Source organism: Lepidochelys kempii, chromosome 1 (genome assembly GCF_965140285.1).
Source record: "Lepidochelys kempii isolate rLepKem1 chromosome 1, rLepKem1.hap1, whole genome shotgun sequence".
NCBI lineage: Eukaryota > Metazoa > Chordata > Testudines > Cheloniidae > Lepidochelys > Lepidochelys kempii.
In genome coordinates, this window is record NC_136380.1 from 197,321,464 (window position 1) to 197,342,392 (window position 20,929).

Consider the following 20,929-nt stretch of genomic DNA (forward strand, 5'->3'; position numbering starts at 1 on the left):
ACCATCCCCTCCATAAATTTATCAAGTTCAGTTTTGCAGGGCACAAGGATGTGTAGGACGTGTGCACAGGTCAAACAGACACTGTTACTAAAAGTCTCCACTCAAAGGTACACAAGGTACAAGCACACCTGAAATGGTGTGCCCATAGGGTCATTACTTGACAAAGAACGAGAAAGTTTTCAGATTTTTCCCTTTTTCTTGGTCAAAAAATTTCAACTAGACTTTTTCACCACAGGTTCCAAAAAACAGCCTCAGCTGAAATAAGTGTGAGGAGACCAGCGTTCTAGAACCATTTGCCACTGACTCACTGTATGACCTTGAGCAGCAGCAAATAACTTAACGCCACTGTGCCTCCATCTCCTTGTCTGGAACTTGGGGGAAATGATTCTTACCCACCTTTTGTAAAGCATTTTGAAATCTTCAGCTGAAGACCACCATGAAAGTGCTAGGTATTTTTCATTAAAAATCCCTGTTATTTTTAGATATTTACAATCGGGATTACGGTTTAGGGTGTGGGAAACGGTATTAAAAAAAAAAACAGTGCCTGCCCCAAAGGGTTTACAATTTAAAGATGTAAATAGGTCAGGGATGAGAATAATACACACAAGCACAAGAATGGTGAAGAATTGTCTCAGCTATGTATTGTATTTTTTGTTCCGGTTATGGGCAGTCACATAGGGGAAGTCACAGCTTCTCACTTGGCTAGCCATTATCAGCAGGCTGGGTTTTGTTGGCATGACAGAGGTGAGTGTTAAGGGGCTGTAAGATAAGATTGTGGCCATTTAAAATTTTATCAGGAAGTTTATATAACCACTTCTCAAGCCTTAAAGCAGTTTATTTAGCTCATAACAACAGAAACCATGAAGTAATTGATTTAAAAATATTTTATTACTTATTGTTGTGATTCTGTAGATCAGGGGTGGCCAAACTACGGCCCGCAAGCCGGATCCGTGGCCAATGGGAGCTGTGGGGGAGGTACCTGGAGATGTGGCAAGGGCAGTGCATGGAGCCCTGTGCCCCCCCCTTCCCCAGGGGCTGTGCAGGGACGTGGGTCTGGCTGCTTCCCAGAGTGGCGCGGCGTGGGGCCAGGGCAGGCAGGGAGCCTGCCCCGGCCCCAGTGCATGCCGCTGCCACCCCGGCACCGCTTTAGGTAAGCAGCACTGCCGGGCTGGAGCCCGAACCCTTCTTGCACCCCACCCCCCAACTCCCTGCCTGCACCTCGCACCCCTCCTGCACCCCAACCCCCTGCCCTGAGCTCCCTGCTGCACTCCCGTACACCCCAACCCCCTGCCCTGAGCCCCCTGCCACACCCCGCACTGCTTCTGCACTCCAACCCCTGCGCCCTGAGCTCCCTCCTGCAGTCCCCACCTCTCCTACACCCCTGCCTTGAGCCCCCTCCTGCACTCCGCACCCCTCCTGCGCCTCAACCCCCTTCCCTGAGTCCCCTTATACCCCTCCTCTGCCCCAATCCCTTGCCCTGAGCCCGTTCCTGCACACTGCACCCCCTCCCACACCCCGCACCCCAACCCCCTGCTCCGGCCCTACATACAATTTCCCCACCCAGATGTGGCCCTCGGCCCAAAAAATTTGCCCACCACTGCTATAGCTACGTCAATATACAACAGGTGAGATCATTGACAACTATAGAGATGAAAACAGCATTGCAATTAAATTTTACTGATTTAGAAGTATAATGTGACCACTGTTAAAAATGTTGAACACTGGAAACTCCAGTTTATTTTTCCTTTCCTGTCAATCCCCATTCCCAAAGTAATGAAATATTGGTCCTTAACTTGAGTAAACTGGCAACTTTCTTATTTTAAAATTCATGACTTAAAAGAAGTTGGTCATAAATGTGATTGAAACCAATTTCAATTAGATTTTTAAAAAGCAAAAATACCCCTTGTGGCAGTCTTTCACCCCCTTTTGAAACTGCTAAAATAGGAACAATTGCATACTGGACCCATAAAGGGATTTAGTTTTTCAATTACTGTTGCTCCCAAACCAAAACTATCTGTGTCACCACAACATCTTGCAAAGGGGCAGATGCTCCTCTTTGCTGGTTTGCACATACTTATGTCTGATACAAGAGAAAAAACCACACCAACAAAGGCTCAAGTTAAGCTGCCATGGCGTAGGTCAGTTATCTGACAATTCAATGGTTATGGTACATATGTATACATTTGTGATAAATGAAGTGTGTGTGTGTGGGGGGGGGGTAGCTCCCTTTGATGGACACCCAGTCAGCCACTTGGCTGTAAAATTCCTCTTGGTAGCTGTTCTCTACTTGCTTAACTTGTAAAAGGTTAAAAAGTCCCCCAGGTAAAGGAAAGGGAGTGGGCACCTGACCAAAAGAGCCAATGGGAAGGCTAGAACTTTTAAAATTGGGGGGAAAAAAACTTAGGACTCTGCTCACACCTGTTGCACAGCGACAGGGGAGCAAGACTGTGGCAGAGAAACAGAAGGGCTACAAAGAGAGAAAGATGGCAATGCTCTGTTCCCACTGAAGTCAATGGTAGAATTTCCATTGGTTTCAATGGGAGCAGCCTTCTGAAGATCTCATTGTTAGTGTTTAATCTGGGAATTGAACTTCATCAAGCCAATAAATCAAAGTGTGACTTACACTGTAACCAGATCCAGTCAAAACAGAAAGTGCAATGTGCAAATCTATTAACCCTTTCTCTAAAAGGGCCACTCAGCAATACATTTTCAGCTTAACATTGGAAATTCAGGTGGGATTTACCAAATACACAGGGCAACACTGAAGGTATTTTGTACCCCATATAGCTGGCAGATTTGGCAGCTATGAAAATGGTGCAAAGAATGCCCAACATAAAAGTGGAAGAACAAAGATCAGTCAGAGCAAGAATTTATAGTGACGCTGTCAAGAGTTGTAGGCTCAAAATTTGACTCTCTCCCCCACCTTAGCCGTTTGTGAAGTCCATGTAATTGTGTGTGTTCCTACCCCTCAAAACAAATATATTCCTTAATATAAACAGAAGCCGGGTCCCATAAGCAGCAGTGAAGTACTAAAACAGAGTGAGCACATGACAGGAGAAAACATTTAGCTCACTGGTTTGAGCATTGGCCTGCTAAACTCAGGGTTGTGAGTTCAATCCTTGAGGGGGCCATTTAGGAATCTGGGGCAAAAATTGTGGATCGGTCCTGCTTTGAGCAGGGGGTTGGACTAGATGACCTCCTGAGGTCCCTTCCAACCCTGATATTCTATGATTCTATGATCTATGAACTGTAAATGTAAGGAAACATTCCAATGAGTTATTGCAAATTTGTTGTTGCTGCTGAAGAAGAAACTACCTACAACTGGTGCTGGCTATTTGTATTATTTAGAAGCCATTCTGTAAACATTGTGGATGATTGATTAACATGCTGGTTGATTAACATCAGTGCCGACACATCCAATAAATATTCTGATAATTCTGCAGGCTTTTTAGGTTGTGCTTCCTGGACTGATCTAGTGGTTTTAAGACATCCCCTTTAGATTCCTGATTAGGACTTTGGAAGAGGTATCCCCAGATTACTTCAATCAAAGAAGCACAATATGAAACGTCTTTGGTTGTTCCAAATACCCAATACAACCTTGGAACAACCAAAGAAAACGCTGTTCCCAAACAATCCTTCCCAGGTTTCACACAGTACTCTGGATAGTAAGAAAGGACTTTGGGAACTGAATCAGTGCTGTATGAATAATCATGCGGTGCAGACAGACAATTAATAAAGCTTATAATTTAAGTACTTCTGTAGTGAGTCTTGTAGTTTTGATTTAAGGAGCACCCTAGTAATCTGAGACAAATTACAAGGTTAAGAGGAACCATCCCTACAGGAAGATATAAAAGTGGTCAGAATTAGTCCATTCCTCCTCACAGTCATCTGTCTTCATGGCCAAGCAACTGAGATCACATATGGGAACAGGAACCATACAGTTTGCATGTAGCTTCATTTTATAGCTCTGACAGAGAATGACTTGGTTATGCTGCAGCAAAACATTATCTATCTATCTATCTCACGGGGCTCCTTCTCCACCAATTGTGCTACGTTTCTGAAGGACAAACGAAAGACAGGAATGCGTCTATCTGATTCTTAACAATGATGTCCTGTGGGTGCAAGTTGTGTGGCAAGTAATGGGCCAGAGACATCTCCCAGGCATCCACAAAGAACACAGCAATCCCTGAGAACATCTTCCTCATGACTGTGTCAAGCTGAAAGGAATACCAGTCACTGTTGAAGAGACTCACTTCTGGGCCAAGCTCCTGAACATTGGCTGTTCTGATGACCACTAGAGTTTTGGGGCTGCGATCGAGCAGCTGAATTATGGACCTGCGAATGTTCCTCAGTCTCCGGATGTACACCTCCACAGGGAAGGTGCTGAAGTGGGACCATACGGTGATGGCTATCACGGTGTTTCTTCCGCCTACAATGCCATTCAGCTCATTGGCAATGTAGCGTAGCTCGCTACTGAAGACAGTGGTAAAGCGAATGGGTGGCCCATGACAGCGGAACTTCAGCAGGACATTGTGCTTCAGGTCCACGGACAGGAAAGGACCTACGTTTTTAGGACTCCCAAGGTTAAATTCCACTAGATCTGAAACACAAGAAGAAGAAAGGTTTCCTCACTTGCCATCTTTTACTATCCATAAATAATTTGGACAGTATGAAAGTTCTGGTGCTAGAAAAGAGTGTTTGAATAGAATACTAAATGCAGTTAAAAAACACAGATGAATAAGCACCTGGTACACTTTCTGAACTCCGATGTTTTGTGACCTGAGCACCGAAACATATACCCACTAAGATTGGCATCTCTCTAAAGCTGAAATGCTATCAATGAAAAGCTATATCTTTGATTGACTTCAGATAAATTGTTTTTCCCCCACCACCTTACAAATAAAGGGATTTTCTGAGCAGATTCTTTCCATCATAAATACCCTGCCGTATAAAGTGCCAGCAGAAAGCCTTCTCTGCCAACTTTTAACCTCCATTTAATTTAATTATCACTTCAGGAGCTACGTCAACTGTATTAAAATGATTTCCACCCTTTATCTAAATAAAATTGATTCCTTTATGCAGTTATAATGGTTAATTCAATTACTGGCTGTTAAATTATGCCATCTAATAAGGAAGGTCAAAATTCTGAGTGAAATGAAAGAAGGAAGAGTCCAACACTGACCCACAATAATTGAAAAAGTTACATTACTGGGACATTGCAATTGCTACCATGTCTTATAGAAGCTACATCATGCCCCCTGGTGGTTGTATATTAACATGCTCGCTTATCTCAAAGTAATAGAAATGGTCTTGATAGATGTAAGCAGAACACACTCCATGGTGCCGGTTTTGAGGGTGTATTGCAGGAGTAGGCAAACTTTTTGGCCCGAGGGCCACATCCCCAAACAGCCTGGCCCCGCCCCTATCTGCCCCCTCCCACTTCCCGCCCCCTGCCTGCCCCGCTCAAAACCCCCGACCCATGCAACCACCCCTGCTCCTTGTCCCTTGACCGCCCCCTCCTGGGACCCCCACCCCTAACCACCCCATCTAACCCTTCCCGCTCCCTGTCCCCTGACTGCCTCCCCCCAGAACCTCTTCCCCATCCAACCACCCCCTGTTCTCCGTCCCCTGACCGCCCCCCCCCCAACCTCCGCCCCATCCAACCACCCCATCCCTTGACTGCCCCCCCGGTACCTCCTGCCCCTTATTCAAACCCCTGGCCCCCTTACCATGCCACTCAAAGCAACATAACTGGCTGTTGCACCGCCCGGCCGGAGCCAGACACGCTGCTGCGCTGCTCTGCATGACAGCGGGGGAGGGGCCGGGGGCTAGCCTCCTGGGCCAGAAGCTCCGGGGCTGGGCAGGCACATCTGGCCCGCAGGTCATAGTTTCTCCACCTCTGGTGTATTGCATATATATTTGTTCACTGGGATTTGGTCCCATATATTTCCAATCTTTACTAAGGAATTTGGATGACTCATCCTGTCAATGACTATTTATTGAAAATCCATTTGCCCTCCATCCCTCTTTATTTCTTCCATTATTTTGATATTAGGATATAAAATCACTATGGAGTGAGAGACGTAAAGACTTTTTGAAAGCAATCGGCACAAATCAAGAAAATAACCAACCTGGAACAAACGTGGTCAGATATTCAAACCACTGTCTTATTGTAGAATCTCCAAACAAGTGGACTACTTTTCCTTGTAAGCATTTGCTTATATCAGCTGTCTTGTTAAAATGACGGATCCAATGTGTTCTTGGCCTCCACTCGTCTTGGTAATAGTAACCCAAAGGGAAAATATCTGGGCCTTGAGATCTGTCCAGATTTGCTGATTCTGGAAGAAGAAAATGATTCCAAATTAATACACAATTATAAAAATAATCTCGATAATTTTCATGGAAGTATATCCAACCAAGCAAAAGCATCAACCCTTATCCTAACGCAAAGCAGCATGACAAAACAAACTGATTAAACACCCCAATCTAACACATTTTTTCCTCCTTCTACAACAAAAGACAGTTACAGACATCTCTACCAGCTTCACCAACAGTTAAGGTTACTTAAGCATACTTCACGTTAAAAGGCCCCATTGTAAATTTCTTGTAACTTTGCCCTCCTTTAATGGTTCAGAGTGAAACGTTCCATGCAAGCTGTTTGCCTGAGGCTGGATTTTTTTTTTTTTAATGTTTCAGCAAAAATGGTTCAGCTATTTCTGAGACCAAGAAGAATAGTTTCCCCCAGGTTTAAAAAAAAAAAAATCTTACAATCATTTAGTTGATAAGCTCTAGAATCTCCACGCCTTAGAGAAAGGAACTGAAATCTGGATGAGGGGAGGTTATCTTTGTCAGGGATGTGCCATGAAAAATCATCAGACCAAAATTGGCCAAGTTATAAGCCTTTGAAAAATCTCAAATTCGCACATGTGCAGTAGAGACTTGTTTGAGTTTGGCAGCTAAATTCTCCCAAGATACCATTCCTCGCTGAGCATGCCCCATCCCGGGGCTCCAGGGATGGAGCTGCAATTGCTCCTCCCAGCTGTTGGGGATTGCTGTGGTACCAAGCATCAGAACCGAGGGCAGGAACCTGTCTCTCCTGTGGTCTCAGAGGTCCACCTGCTGGCTCCCAGTTAGGCTGCTTCCTTCTCCATGCTAACTCAAAAACAAAGATGACGGGGAGACTGGGACAAGGAGCTGCTAGGATGGGCAAGGAGCGACAGATTGGAACTGGCTGGGCAAGGAGCCTGGGACTGGGGCAAGGAGAGACTGAAGGGAACAGGAGCAAACAGGGTCAAGGTTGGAGGGGGGGGAAAACAAGGGCAGAAAGGTCTGTGCCCATTACAGCACACTTCCCTCCAGAGTGGAATAGAACAAAAGATTCCCTTGTCTCACCATTTCTCCGCTGTTAGCAAACACCTGTGAAACCCACTGGGCAAAGTCTCTCTCTCTCATCCCCCTCTAGTGGCTGGCAGGGACACAGCTAAGGAGCAGGCCCAGATTACTGGCCAGCCACACCAAATTTGAGAGTATATGAGGTCTCAGATTGGATCACAAATTCATTCCAATTGCCTTTCACCTCAAAGCACCTTCATGGCTGGCCCATATAAAGGATGACAACCTAATATTGCTGTCAGTTACTCCATTAGCTTAAGTGGCAGAGGTCACTTCTGCAGTGGACAGAAGGTTCCAACCCTTGAGGACCCATGTGGGTGTCAATATTATGCCACATGATAGTACTGTTTTTTCAGTTTGTTTTTTCCAAAAAACTAGGAAGTTACATATAAAAACTGTTAAAACAACATTTAAGTTGCAAAGTCAAGCACTCAAAAGTTAGGAAATACCAAAGGTAAAGTTGCCCATGCGACCTTAAAGTTGCAAGGGCAATGTTAATTCAGCCCTCATGTATGCATGCATTATGTTGCAGTCTTTAATTACATGATCACATAGTATTCTTTCCACAGGACCCCTGCCTCAGTCCGCACACAAGATGAACTATACTTCCAGATGAATCAAGATTGTGTAGTGAAGGAAGATGTTGTCTATAGGATCCATCTCATATCTAGGCCCCTAGGTGTCACTGAATACTGACAAACATATAGGTGGAAACCAATCTGGTTTACCTGTGTGAGAGTGTGGGATGCTGCATGTATTGCAATTAATTGTAATATCTGCATGTTATAAAGTAACATTGAAATGTTGGCTCTAGAACTATAAAAATGTTTGCTAAGGCTTTGTCTACACCGAAACTTAGTCGGCAAAACTTTTGTTGTTCAGGTGTGCTAAAAAACACCCCCCCCCAAACAACAAAAGTGTTACTCATGAAAAGTGCTGGTGTGAACAGCACTTTGTCAGCAAGAGTGCTCTCCTGCCGACAAAGCTGCTGCCGCTTGTTGGGGATGGCATTTTGTCGTCGGCAGGAGAGCTCTCTCCTGCCGACAAATAGTAGCTACATTGCACGTCATTTAGCGGCATGGCTAGCAGCACAGTCCTGTCACTAAAAGCTGCATAGTGTAGACATAGCCTAAGACTGTAAAATTAGTCGGAGGAGGAGCATTACCAAATTTGAAATTCTAGTTCACCACAAGAGGAGTTATCTTCTCCCTGACAAAAGATGGTCTACAGACATCAGCCAAACATTGTGGACAAACGACTTTGCAGCTTGCTTCCCCACACCCCTGAAGAGGGTACATGCAACAAGCCCACATCCCATCACAGCTTGAATGCTAGAGGAAGGAAATAAAAATGCCTATTAAGGAGAAATTGTTATTCCTAAGCTGCTTGAATTCTGAGCGGTGAGGATTTCTAAGCTTAAGCAAGGAGTCCCCAAGTGTTTAGCTTGGGTTAGCCCAAAAGGACACAGAGTTTGCTTATGAGAGAAGTTTCTATTATCTTTTGAAATCTAAGATTAAGTCATTTGTGTGCGTAAATTTATGTGCTTTAATCTTGTAAATAACTCTTATATGCTTTTCCCTAGTAATAAGCCTTTGGTGAGTTTATTACAGGGGTGGCTACAAGTGTTGTCCTTGGCTTACAATCTAAATACAGATGAGCTTGGGTAAACGACTGGTCCTTTGGGACTAGGGGTATGTCTACACTATGGAATAAGGTCGAATTTATAGAAGTCGGTTTTTTAGAAATCGGTTTTATATATTCAAGTGTGTGTGTCCCCACAGAAAATGCTCTAAGTGCATTAAGTGCATTAACTCGGTGGAGTGCTTCCACAGTACCGAGGCTAGAGTCGACTTCCGGAGCGTTGCACTGTGGGTAGCTATCCCACAGTTCCCGCAGTCTCCGCTGCCCATTGGAATTCTGGGTTGAGATCCCAATGCCTGATGGGGCTAAAACATTGTCACGGGTAGTTCTGGGTACATATCGTCAGGCCCCCGTTCCCTCCCTCCCTCCCTCCGTGAAACCAAGGGCAGACAATCGTTTCGCGCCTTTTTTCCTGAGTTACCTGTGCAGACGCCATACCACGGCAAGCATGGAGCCCGCTCAGGTAACCGTCACTGTATGTCTCCTGGGTGCTGGCAGACGCGGTACGGCTTTGCTACACAGTAGCAGCAACCCCTTTCCTTGTGGCAGCAGACGGTACAGTACGACTGGTAGCCGTCATCGTCATGTCCGAGGTGCTCCTGGCCACGTCGGCGGGGAGCGCCTGGACAGACATGGGCGCAGGGACTTAATTTAGAGTGACTTAACCAGGTCATTCTCTTTAGTCCTGCAGTCAGTCCTATTGAACCATCTTATGGTGAGCAGGCAGGCGATACGGATTGCTAGCAGTTGTACTGTACCATCTTCTGCCGGGCAGGCAAGAGATGAGGATGGCTAGCAGTCGTACTGTACCATCTTCTGCCGAGCAGCCATGAGATGTGGATGGCATGCAGTCCTTCTGCACCGTCTGCTGCCAGCCAAAGATGTAAAAGATAGATGGAGTGGATCAAAACAAGAAATAGACCAGATTTGTTTTGTACTCATTTGCCTCCTCCCCTGTCTAGGGGACTCATTCCTCTAGGTCACACTGCAGTCACTCACAGAGAAGGTGCAGCGAGGTAAATCTAGCCATGTATCAATCAGAGGCCAGGCTAACCTCCTTGTTCCAATAAGAACAATAACTTAGGTGCACCATTTCTTATTGGAACCCTCCATGAAGTCCTACCTGAAATACTCCTTGATGTAAAGACACCCCCTTTGTTGATTTTAGCTCCCTGAAGCCAACCCTGTAAGCCATGTCGTCAGTCGCCCCTCCCTTCGTCAGAGCAACGGCAGACAATCGTTCCGCGCCTTTTTTCTGTGCGCCATACCAAGGCAAGCATGGAGGCCGCTCAGCTCACTTGGGCAATTAGGAGCACATTAAACACCACACGCATTATCCAGCAGTATATGCAGCACCAGAACCTGGCAAAGCGATACCGGGCGAGGAGGCGACGTCAGTGCGGTCACGTGAGTGATCAGGACATGGACACAGATTTCTCTGAAAGCATGGGCCCTGCCAATGCATGCATCATGGTGCTAATGGGGCAGGTTCATGCTGTGGAACGCCGATTCTGGGCTCGGGAAACAAGCACAGACTGGTGGGACCGCATAGTGTTGCAGGTCTGGGACGATTCCCAGTGGCTGCGAAACTTTCGCATGCGTAAGGGCACTTTCATGGAACTTTGTGACTTGCTTTCCTCTGCCCTGAGGCGCATGAATACCAAGATGAGAGCAGCCCTCACAGTTGAGAAGCGAGTGGCGATAGCCCTGTGGAAGCTTGCAATGCCAGACAGCTACCGGTCAGTTGGGAATCAATTTGGAGTGGGCAAATGTACTCTGGGGGCTGCTGTGATGCAAGTAGCCCACGCAACCAAAGATCTGCTGATATCAAGGGTAGTGACCCTGGGAAATGTGCAGGTCATAGTGGATGGCTTTGCTGCAATGGGATTCCCTAACTGTGGTGGGGCCATAGACGGAACCCATATCCCTATCTTGGCACCGGAGCACCAAGCCGCCGAGTACATAAACCGCAAGGGGTACTTTTCGATAGTGCTGCAAGCTCTGGTGGATCACAAGGGACGTTTCACCAACATCAACGTGGGATGGCCGGGAAAGGTACATGACGCTCGCATCTTCAGGAACTCTGGTCTGTTTCAAAAGCTGCAGGAAGGGACTTTATTCCCAGACCAGAAAATAACTGTTGGGGATGTTGAAATGCCTATATGTATCCTTGGGGACCCAGCCTACCCCTTAATGCCATGGCTCATGAAGCCGTACACAGGCAGCCTGGACAGTAGTCAGGAGCTGTTCAACTACAGGCTGAGCAAGTGCAGAATGGTGGTAGAATGTGCATTTGGATGTTTAAAGGCGCGCTGGCGCAGTTTACTGACTCGCTTAGACCTCAGCGAAACCAATATTCCCACTGTTATTACTGCTTGCTGTGTGCTCCACAATATCTGTGAGAGTAAGGGGGAAGACGTTTATGGCGGGGTGGGAGGTTGAGGCAAATCGCCTGGCTGCTGGTTACGCACAGCCAGACACCAGGGCGGTTAGAAGAGCACAGGAGGGCACGGTACGCATCAGAGAAGCTTTGAAAACCAGTTTCATGACTGGCCAGGCTACGGTGTGAAAGTTCTCTTTGTTTCTCCTTGATGAAACCCTCCGCCCCTTGGTTCACTCTACTTCCCTGTAAGCTAACCACCCGCCCCTCCTCCCTTCAATCACCGCTTGCAGAGGCAATAAAGTCATTGTTGCTTCACATTCATGCATTCTTTATTCATTCATCACACAAATAGGGGGATGACTACCAAGGTAGCCCAGGAGGGGTGGTGGAGAAGGGAAGGAAAATGCCACACAGCACTTTAAGCACAGCACTTTAAAAGTTTACAACTTCAAAATTTATTTAATTACAGCCTTCTTTTTTTGGGGCAATCCTCTGTGGTGGAGAGGCTGGTTGGCCGGAGGCTCCCCTACCACGTTCTTGGGCGTCTGGGTGTGGAGGCTATGGAACTTGGGGAGGAGGGCGGTAGGTTACAGAGGGGCTGCAGTAGCAGTCTGTGCTCCAGCTGCCTTTGCTGCAGCTCAACCATACACTGGAGCATACTGGTTTGGTCCTCCAGCAGCCTCAGCATTGAATCCTGCCTCCTCTCATCATGCTGCCGCCACATTTGAGCTTCAGCCCTCTCTTCAGCCCGCCACTTACTCTCTTCAGCCCGCCACCTCTCCTCCCGGTCATTTTGTGCTTTCCTGCACTCTGACATTATTTGCCTCCACGCATTCGTCTGTGCTCTGTCAGTGTGGGAGGACAGCATGAGCTTGGAGAACATCTCATCGCGAGTGCGTTTTTTTTTTTCTTTCTAAGCTTCACTAGCCTCTGGGAAGGAGAAGATCCTGTGATCATTGAAACACATGCAGCTGTTGGAGAAAAAAAAGGAACAGCGGTATTTAAAAAGATGCATTTTATAAAATAGTGGCTACAGTCTTTCAGGGTAAACCTTGCTGTTAACATTACATACATAGCACATGTGCTTTCGTTACAAGGTCGCATTTTGCCTCCCCCCACCGCGTGGCTACCCCCTCAACCTTCCCCCGTCCCTGTGGCTAACAGCGGGGAACATTTCTGTTTAGCCACAGGAAAACAGCCCAGCAGGAATGGCCTCCTCTGAGTGTCCCCTGAAGAAAAGCACTCTATTTCAACCAGGTGACCATGAATTATATCTCACTCTCCTGAGGATAACACAGAGAGATAAAGAACAGATGTTGTTTGAATGCCAGCAAACATACACTGTAATGCTTTGTTGTACAATGATTCCCGAGTACGTGTTACTGGCCTGGAGTGGTAAAGTGTCCTACCATGAAGGACGCAATAAGGCTGCCCTCCCCAGAAACCTTTTGCAAAGGCTTTAGGAGTACATCTAGGAGAACCGCGAATGCCAGGGCAAAGTAATCCTTTCACATGCTTGCTTTTAAACCATGTATAGTATTTTAAAAGGTACACTCACCAGAGGTCCCTTCGCCTGCTGGGTCCAGGAGGCAGCCTTGGGTGGGTTCGGGGGGTACTGGCTCCAGGTCCAGGGTGAGAAACAGTTCCTGGCTGTCGGGAAAACCAGTTTCTCCGCCTGCTTGCTGTGAGCTATCTACAACCTCATCATCATCATCATCGTCCCCAAAACCTGCTTCCGTATTGCCTCCATCTCCATTGAAGGAGTCAAACAACACGGCTGGGGTAGTGGTGGCTGAACCCCCTAAAATGGCATGCAGCTCATCATAGAAGTGGCATGTTTGGGGCTATGACCCGGAGCAGCCGTTCGCCTCTCTGGTTTTCTGGTAGGCTTGCCTCAGCTCCTTCAGTTTCACGCAGCACTGCTTCGGGTCCCTGTTATGGCCTCTGTCCTTCATGCCCTGGGAGATTTTGACAAAAGTTTTGGCATTTCGAAAACTGGAACCGAGTTCTGATAGCACGGATTCCTCTCCCCAAACAGTGATCAGATCCCGTACCTCCCGTTCGGTCCATGCTGGAGCTCTTTTGCGATTCTGGGACTCCATCATGGTCACCTGTGCTGATGAGCTCTGCATGGTCACCTGCAGCTTGCCACGCTGGCCAAACAGGAAATGAGATTTAAAAAGTTCGCGGTTCTTTTCCTGTCTACCTGGCCAGTGCATCTGAGTTGAGAGTGCTGTCCAGAGCGGTCAGAATGGAGCACTCTGGGATAGCTCCCGGAGGCCAATACCATCGAATTGTGTCCACAATACCCCAAATTCGAGCCGGCAAGGTCGATTTAAGCGCTAATCCTCTTGTCAGAGGTGGAGTAAGGAAATAGATTTTAAGAGCCCTTTAAGTCGAAATAAAGGGCTTCATTGTGTGGACGGGTGCAGGTTTACATCGATTTAACGCTGCTAAATTCGACCTAAAGTCCTAGTGTAGACCAGGGCTAGGAGTAACCAGATTACTGATTTGATTTTTGGTGTAAGCAACCATCAATCACAAAATTCCAGCTTGCCTGTGTGCCAAGATAGACGGTCTCACCTAAGTGATCGTTCTGGTTACAGTGTGTACGGTAACACGCATTGTTTTATGTTCTCTATGTATATAAATCTCCCCAATGTATTTTCCACTGAATGCATCCGATGAAGTGAGCTGTAGCTCACGAAAACTTATGCTCAAATAAATTGGTTAGTCTCTAAGGTGCCACAAGTACTCCTGTTCTTTTTGCAAATACAGACTAAAACGGCTGCTACTCTGAAACCATGGTAGGACTGTTATACTGCTTTAAGAAAAGGAGTACTTGTGGCACCTTAGAGACTAACCAATTTATTTGAGTATAAGCTTTCGTGAGCTACAGCTCACTTCATCAGATGCATTCAGTGGAAAATACAGTGGGGAGATTTATATACATAGAGAACATGAAACAATGGGTTTTACCATACAGACGGTAACGAGAGTGATCACTTAAGGTGTGAAATTACCAGCAGGAGAGCAGGGAGGGGAGAGGGGGAACCTTTTGTAGTGACAATCAAGGTGGGCCATTTCCAGCAGTTGACAAGAACGTCTGAGGGGTGGAGAGGGGGGGAATAAACATGGGGAAATAGTTTTACTTTGTGTAATGATCCATCCACTCCCAGTCTCTATTCAAGCCTAAGTTAATTGTATCCAGTTTGCAAATTAATTCCAATTCAGCAGACTCTCGTTGGAGTCTGTTTTTGAAGTTTTTTTGTTGAAGAATTGCAACCTTTAGGTCTGTAATCGAGTGACCAAAGAGATTGAAGTGTTCTCCGACTGGTTTTTGAATGTTATAATTCTTGACGTCTGATTTGTGTCCATTCATTCTTTTATATAGAGACTGTCCAGTTTGACCAATGTACATGGCAGAGGGGCATTGCTGGCACATGATGGCCTATATCTCATTGGTAGATGTGCAGGTGAATGAGCCTCTGATAGTGTGGCTGATGTGATTAGGCCCTATGATGGTGTCCCCTGAATAGGTATGTGGGCACAGTTGGCAACGGGCTTTGTTGCAAGGATAGGTTCCTGGGTTAGTGGTTTTGTTTTGTGGTGTGTGGTTGCTGGTGAGTATTTGCTTCAGGTTGGGGGGCTGTCTGTAAGCAAGTACTGGCCTGTCTCCCAAGATCTGTGAGAGTGATGGGTCGTCCTTCAGGATAGGTTGGATGATGCATTGGAGAGGTTTTAGTTGGTGGCTGAACTTTGTGACACTGTCCTCACCCATAACTATTTCACATTTGGGGACAATGTATACCCTCAAATCAGCAGCACTGCTATGGGTATCCGCATGGCCCCACAGTATGCCAACACTTTTATGGCTGACTTAGAACAACGCTTCCTCAGCTCTCGTCCCCTAATGCCCCTACTCTACTTGCGCTACATTGATGACTTCTTCATCATCTGGACCCATGGAAAAGAAGCCCTTGAGGAATTCCATCGTGATTTCAACAATTTCCATCCCACCATCAACCTCAGCCTGGACCAGTCCACACAAGAGATCCACTTCCTGGACACTACCGTGCTAATAAGCGATGGTCACATAAACACCACCCGATACCGGAAACCTACTGACTGCTATTCCTACCTACTTGCCTCCAGCTTTCATCCAGACAACACCACACGATCCATTGTCTACAGCCAAGCTCTATGATACAACCGCATTTGCTTCAACCCCTCAGACAGAGACAAACACCTACAAGATCTCCATCAAGAGTTCTTACAACTACAGTACCCACCTGCTGAAGTGAAGAAACAGATTGACAGAGCCAGAAGAGTACCCAGTAGTCACCTATTACAGGACAGGCCCAACAAAGAATATAACAGAAAGCCACTAGCCGTCACCTTCAGCCCCCAACTAAAACCTCTCCAACGCATCATCAAGGATCTACAACCTATCCTGAAGGACGACCCATCACTCTCACAGATCTTGGGAGACAGGCTAGTCCTTGCGTACAGACAGCCCCCCAACCTGAAGCAAATACTCACCAGCAACCACACACCACACAACAGAACCACTAACCCAGGAACCTATCCTTGCAACAAAGCCCGTTGCCAACTGTGCCCACATATCTATTCAGGGGACACCATCACAGGGCCTAATCACGAGCCACACTATCAGAGGCTCGTTCACCTGCACATCTACCAATGAGATATAGACCATCATGTGCCAGCAATGCCCCTCTGCCATGTACATTGGTCAAACCGGACAGTCTCTACGTAAAAGAATAAATGGACACAAATCAGACGTCAAGAATTATAACATTCAAAAACCAGTCGGAGAACACTTCAATCTCTTTGGTCACTCGATTACAGACCTAAAGGTTGCAATTCTTCAACAAAAAAACTTCAAAAACAGACTCCAACGAGAGTCTGCTGAATTGGAATTAATTTGCAAACTGGATACAATTAACTTAGGCTTGAATAGAGACTGGAAGTGGATGGGTCATTACACAAAGTAAAACTATTTCCCCATGTTTATTCCCCCTCTCTTCACCCCCTACTGTTCCTCTGACATTCTTGTCAACTGCTGGAAATGGCCCACCTTGATTATCTCTACAAAAGGTGTCCCATCCCGTCCCCCCCCCACCCCTCCCCGCTCTCCTGCTGGTAATGTCTCACCTTAAGTGATCACTCTCTTGTTACAGTGTGTATGGTAACACCCATTGTTTCATGTTCTCTATGTATATAAATCTCCCCACTGTATTTTCCACTGAATGCATCCGATGAAGTGAGCTGTAGCTCACAAAAGGTTATGCTCAAATAAATTTGTTGGTCTCTAAGGTGCCACAAGTACTCCTTTTCTTTTTGCGAATACAGACTAAAACGGCTGCTACTCTGAAACCTGTTGTTATACTGCTTGAGGAGTTCATACTTGTTAATGGGTTGGAGACATCTAATTATAGAACATACAACCAGACTGGGGGTTTTGCCCTGCTTCTTGACAGTCTGCCCTGAGGTTGGCACTCACAGTCGTGAGCCACTGTGGACAGCGTGACAATTCCTTCATTCATTGCAGAAGTTGGAAGATGCATAGCGAATGAAGCAAGGAATTGCAGGAAGAGAAGGATGGTCTCATGATTGAGTCAGTTTTATACTGCCCTGGAGGCTTCTAACCCTGCCTTTGCCACAGAGGTCCAATTTGATGCTCATCATATCACCTAAACCAAATTTTTCACAAGTGGTCACTAACTGTGTGTTCCTCATTTTCTAATGCCCAGCTTGAGACCCTGAGTCTGAGTATTTGCAACTGAAGTTAATGGGAGCTGTGCAGTGAACATATAACAGGGGTGGCCAAACCGCGGCTTGTGAGCCACATGCAGCTCTTTTACAGTTAGAGTGCAGCTCTCAGAGCCCTCCGCCCCCCCTTCCCCATTCTCTGCCCACCAGCCTGTTTGGAGGAGCTTCTGCCTGCAGGAAGGGAGATCTTGGGGCTTCCGCCCCACAGGAGGTGCCCCAGTCTGTCCTCCCCCACTAGACCTTATGAGCCCGTCTGTGACCCCCAGCAGCTCCACGCTGTCTGTCTCCATATCCCCTATCTCCTGACCTGGCCTGACAGGTGCTGTGAAGAAGGCACTGCAGGCTCTCTCTTTTCCCTAGCTGGCAGGACAGTGGATACTCTGTTCTCGTGCCATAGCACCCTCTGGTGGGCAAAAGGTGGAACTGCAGCAACTTTCTGGCAGAAGCTATTGGTGGGGGGGAGGAGGAGGAATGGATGGGGATTAAAATATGCGCAGCGCATTAAATATGCACATGCGCAGTGGTGCAGAATTCCCCCAGGAGTAACAAATCCTAATAAGAGAGAGTTTGTGACACGAAAGCTTATGCTCAAATAAATTTGTTAGTCTGTAAGGTGCCACAAGTACTCCTTTTCTTTTTGTGACAGAAGAGTGTACGATCAACTGATGACTCCATTCCTAGACGACGCCTCGTTAAACAAAAGCTCACAGTTGTAAGTTGTTTAGTTTCTATTTACATGGCAAGGATTTGTAAACCTGTTAATACTTCCTAAATAAATAGTTTTTTTAAAAAGAGCTTTACCATCTAATTGTATTCAATGCATAAATTTAAAAAAATATTTTTGCCAAATAGCTGGGAAAACAAAGTCTCCAGTATTATTTAATCATGCCTGTTTCCCTTTCTATTGATTTCACTATGATTTACAAAACAACGATATTTAAAAACACACTTTACCTGTAAATCCTAAGGGTTCCACAGTCACTGAATCAGGGCCACTGGGAAGTACTGGCACTTTGATATTCACATCACTTGAAGAACAGTAAGAAAAATATAAATGTAATAAAGCAATGCTGGATATTTCAAGTTCATTTTTAGCATCAGTTTCTCCTTACTTGTGTGTACACACTGCATGTGGGATACATTTTTTATTTCTAAGACGCAGCCTACTTTCTAAAGCTCCAATCAGTACGTATTAATCTCCTTGAGACAACTCTCTTAATCCCACTTAGCCAAAGATTTAACATTTTGGTAGTCCTAGGATATTAGATTTTACTTTATAAACCCATTTTTACTTGCACAAAGCCAGCAGGGTACATTACTTCTAGCAATCAGAAGTCTGTACAAGTCACTAGGGGAGCTACCTCATAGATTCCATGGAGTCCTTAAGCCATGATGGGCTTTTCCTGGCTGAGACCCACACATTCTTGTATTGGGAAGGCAGAGCCATAGATGCTACACAGTAACCTCCAGTTCTACTATAGGAATAATTCATAATTGAAGGCTATCATGCACCCATTTTCTGTCATTTCAGGCCATGGTGATTGAGAAGGAGTGAAGAGCACAGTAGGCAATCAATTTAGCAACAACATGCTGATTTTCTAAGAAAAAATTACTGTGACTGAAATCACCCTTGCATTCACACACTACTGAAATATTTTTTGTACAAAATATGCCTTGTGAGGTATATGAACACTAACAACACTGATCATCAATATTCTTATGTAATGTATGTACCAAATGCATATTAAGAGTTATGAACATAAACTGAAATTATGACTGAAATAAATGGACCAACAACAAAACAAAACAAAAAACAAACCCAACCACCATCACAGTGGCAGTAACACTCATCAGTGTCAGCAGACAAGCCTAGTACTGACTTCAGGGCACGGAGACTCCACTACCTCTCTCCTAGTTTCTTCAGTTTAAGACTGAAGCATGCAGGCTGAGCAGCATGAGGAAAACTTTCGCTGCTACTACTTAAGCAGTATCTGTTTCTGCAAATAAAGAGAAGATTTTGATCTCCAGAAATGTCAGTCCAGCACCTTTCATCAACATTACAACTAACTAGTTGCTTGATCTTGTCAACATAAAGACACAGATATAACTTAAGGGCCATTAAAAAAAAAAAAGTGTGTGGTTATGCATATATTTAGGAACATACATACGTTTGGAAAAAGAGACTCTCAGAAGGTGTCAGAAGGCCCTTTTGATATCCTCCCTTGGCATGGTTGATTCTGCTGGCACAGGACAGTTTTCTTGGCTTGTAGCAGAACCATGGCTCACCAGTGAAGAGGTCTGTGAAGTTACAGACAGGAAGCTCTCCAGGCAAACACACATTGCATACAGTGGTTTCTGAAGTACTACCAGACCTGAATAAGCTTTTAAAGAAGACTCTGTCTGGCCTTTCTTCCCGTAAGCGCTGCAGGACTTGTATCCCTTCACTGGGGTGGACCAGAGACACAGAGACTCTGACATCCCCTGGCCAAAGTAGAGTGAAAAAGACTTTGTAAAACCCATTCTGATCATCTACAACCCTTCCCGTTGCTCCAGCTTTCAGTAGCGGAGAGTGAATTCTTGCCTGTATGTAGTCTCCACCATACTGTTTTGGTTTGCCTTGAAAATCCTTCATGTGGACAAGCACCTCTAACTGATCTCCCACCTTGAAACGCACATGGGAATTCAAAATCACAAAACTGCTGTGGGCAGGATCAGTGCTTCTTATAAATGGGATTTTACCTAAAGGGGGGTTTGGCCACTGTATAGCAGCAAATAAGGATTCCTCCTCAGCTTGTTCTCTTTTTGACAAAGTTTGATGTTCATAATCACAGTAGTGCCTTCGGGTAGTTTTAGTTGTTGGCGATGAAGACTGCTGGTCACTGGTCTCTATTATCCAATTTAACCCCGAGACCGTGTTGTGATCCAAGTGCTGCAAAGGAAGAGGACTATTAGAAAATAGGCTATTAACATTACAAGTGTTTTGTCAGGATATAAAACCATAAAAACTGTGCTTTGTTTTGGATCGTGTAGGTGGTGATTAAATATCTTAGTTTCACAGGAACACAGAAGATGATTATATTCACCTTAGGATTTCTGAGAAACTAGGTGCCTGATTTTTCATTTGCACAAAGGCTCTGAAAATTAGGCCCAAAGATTTTATGGTTACATTTTGAACATCCATGCAGCAAAGTATCAGTAAGGTAATCATTATAAGGCTTCCTTTGCCTAAGAAATAAAGGTTATCTAACGTTTTATTTTAAAACTAAGGCACAACAGGCCAAATTTATCACCAACATGAAGCAAGGGAAGTTGGTTACATTACTCCAGAGACAAAACTGATCCTGCACATTGCATGCTTTTTAGACTGCCCACTGCCTTTGGCGATCATGCTGTATTTGTCTAGTCACCCCACATTACTTTTCATCATCCTTGTGTAAACATGCATCTCCTTGTTTAAAGTCAAGAATTAAAAGAAGTTACAGAAATTCAAAAAATGATTGAAAGACATGACTGAACACATGAACTGGTTAGTGGTTACACAAATAGAATAGTGAGTGACAAGCCCCAGAAAGCATTGATCAGGACAGACTATGATTTCACATGCTGCTAAAGCTCTAAATCAGTAAACACAACATTGTAGGGGAGAAAGTAGCAGAGATCAAGTGTTCCATCAGCAGGTAGTGATCCATCTATTGGGGATCGATTTATCGTGTCTCATCT

The 20,929-nt window shown here is 45.5% G+C and overlaps 1 protein-coding gene across 6 annotated transcripts in view; it reads right to left on the reverse strand.

Moving 5' to 3' along the window:
• Nucleotides 1–1,646: 1,646 nt before the first annotated feature.
• NXPE3 (neurexophilin and PC-esterase domain family member 3) overlaps nt 1,647–20,929 on the reverse strand; it is a 32,975-nt gene continuing 13,692 nt past the window's right edge. For 5 of the 6 annotated variants that reach the window (XM_073306698.2, XM_073306687.2, XM_073306677.2 and 2 more), the window contains 4 exons: nt 19,378–20,138; nt 18,164–18,237; nt 6,132–6,338; nt 1,647–4,600 (listed from right to left, as the gene is read on the reverse strand). In XM_073306698.2, coding sequence (XP_073162799.1) covers nt 4,050–4,600; nt 6,132–6,338; nt 18,164–18,237; nt 19,378–20,138 — 1,593 coding nt within the window. In that variant the 3' untranslated portion in view covers nt 1,647–4,049. The remainder of the gene's footprint in view (nt 4,601–6,131; nt 6,339–18,163; nt 18,238–19,377; nt 20,139–20,929) is intronic. The other variant, XM_073306715.2, reaches the window with a different exon arrangement.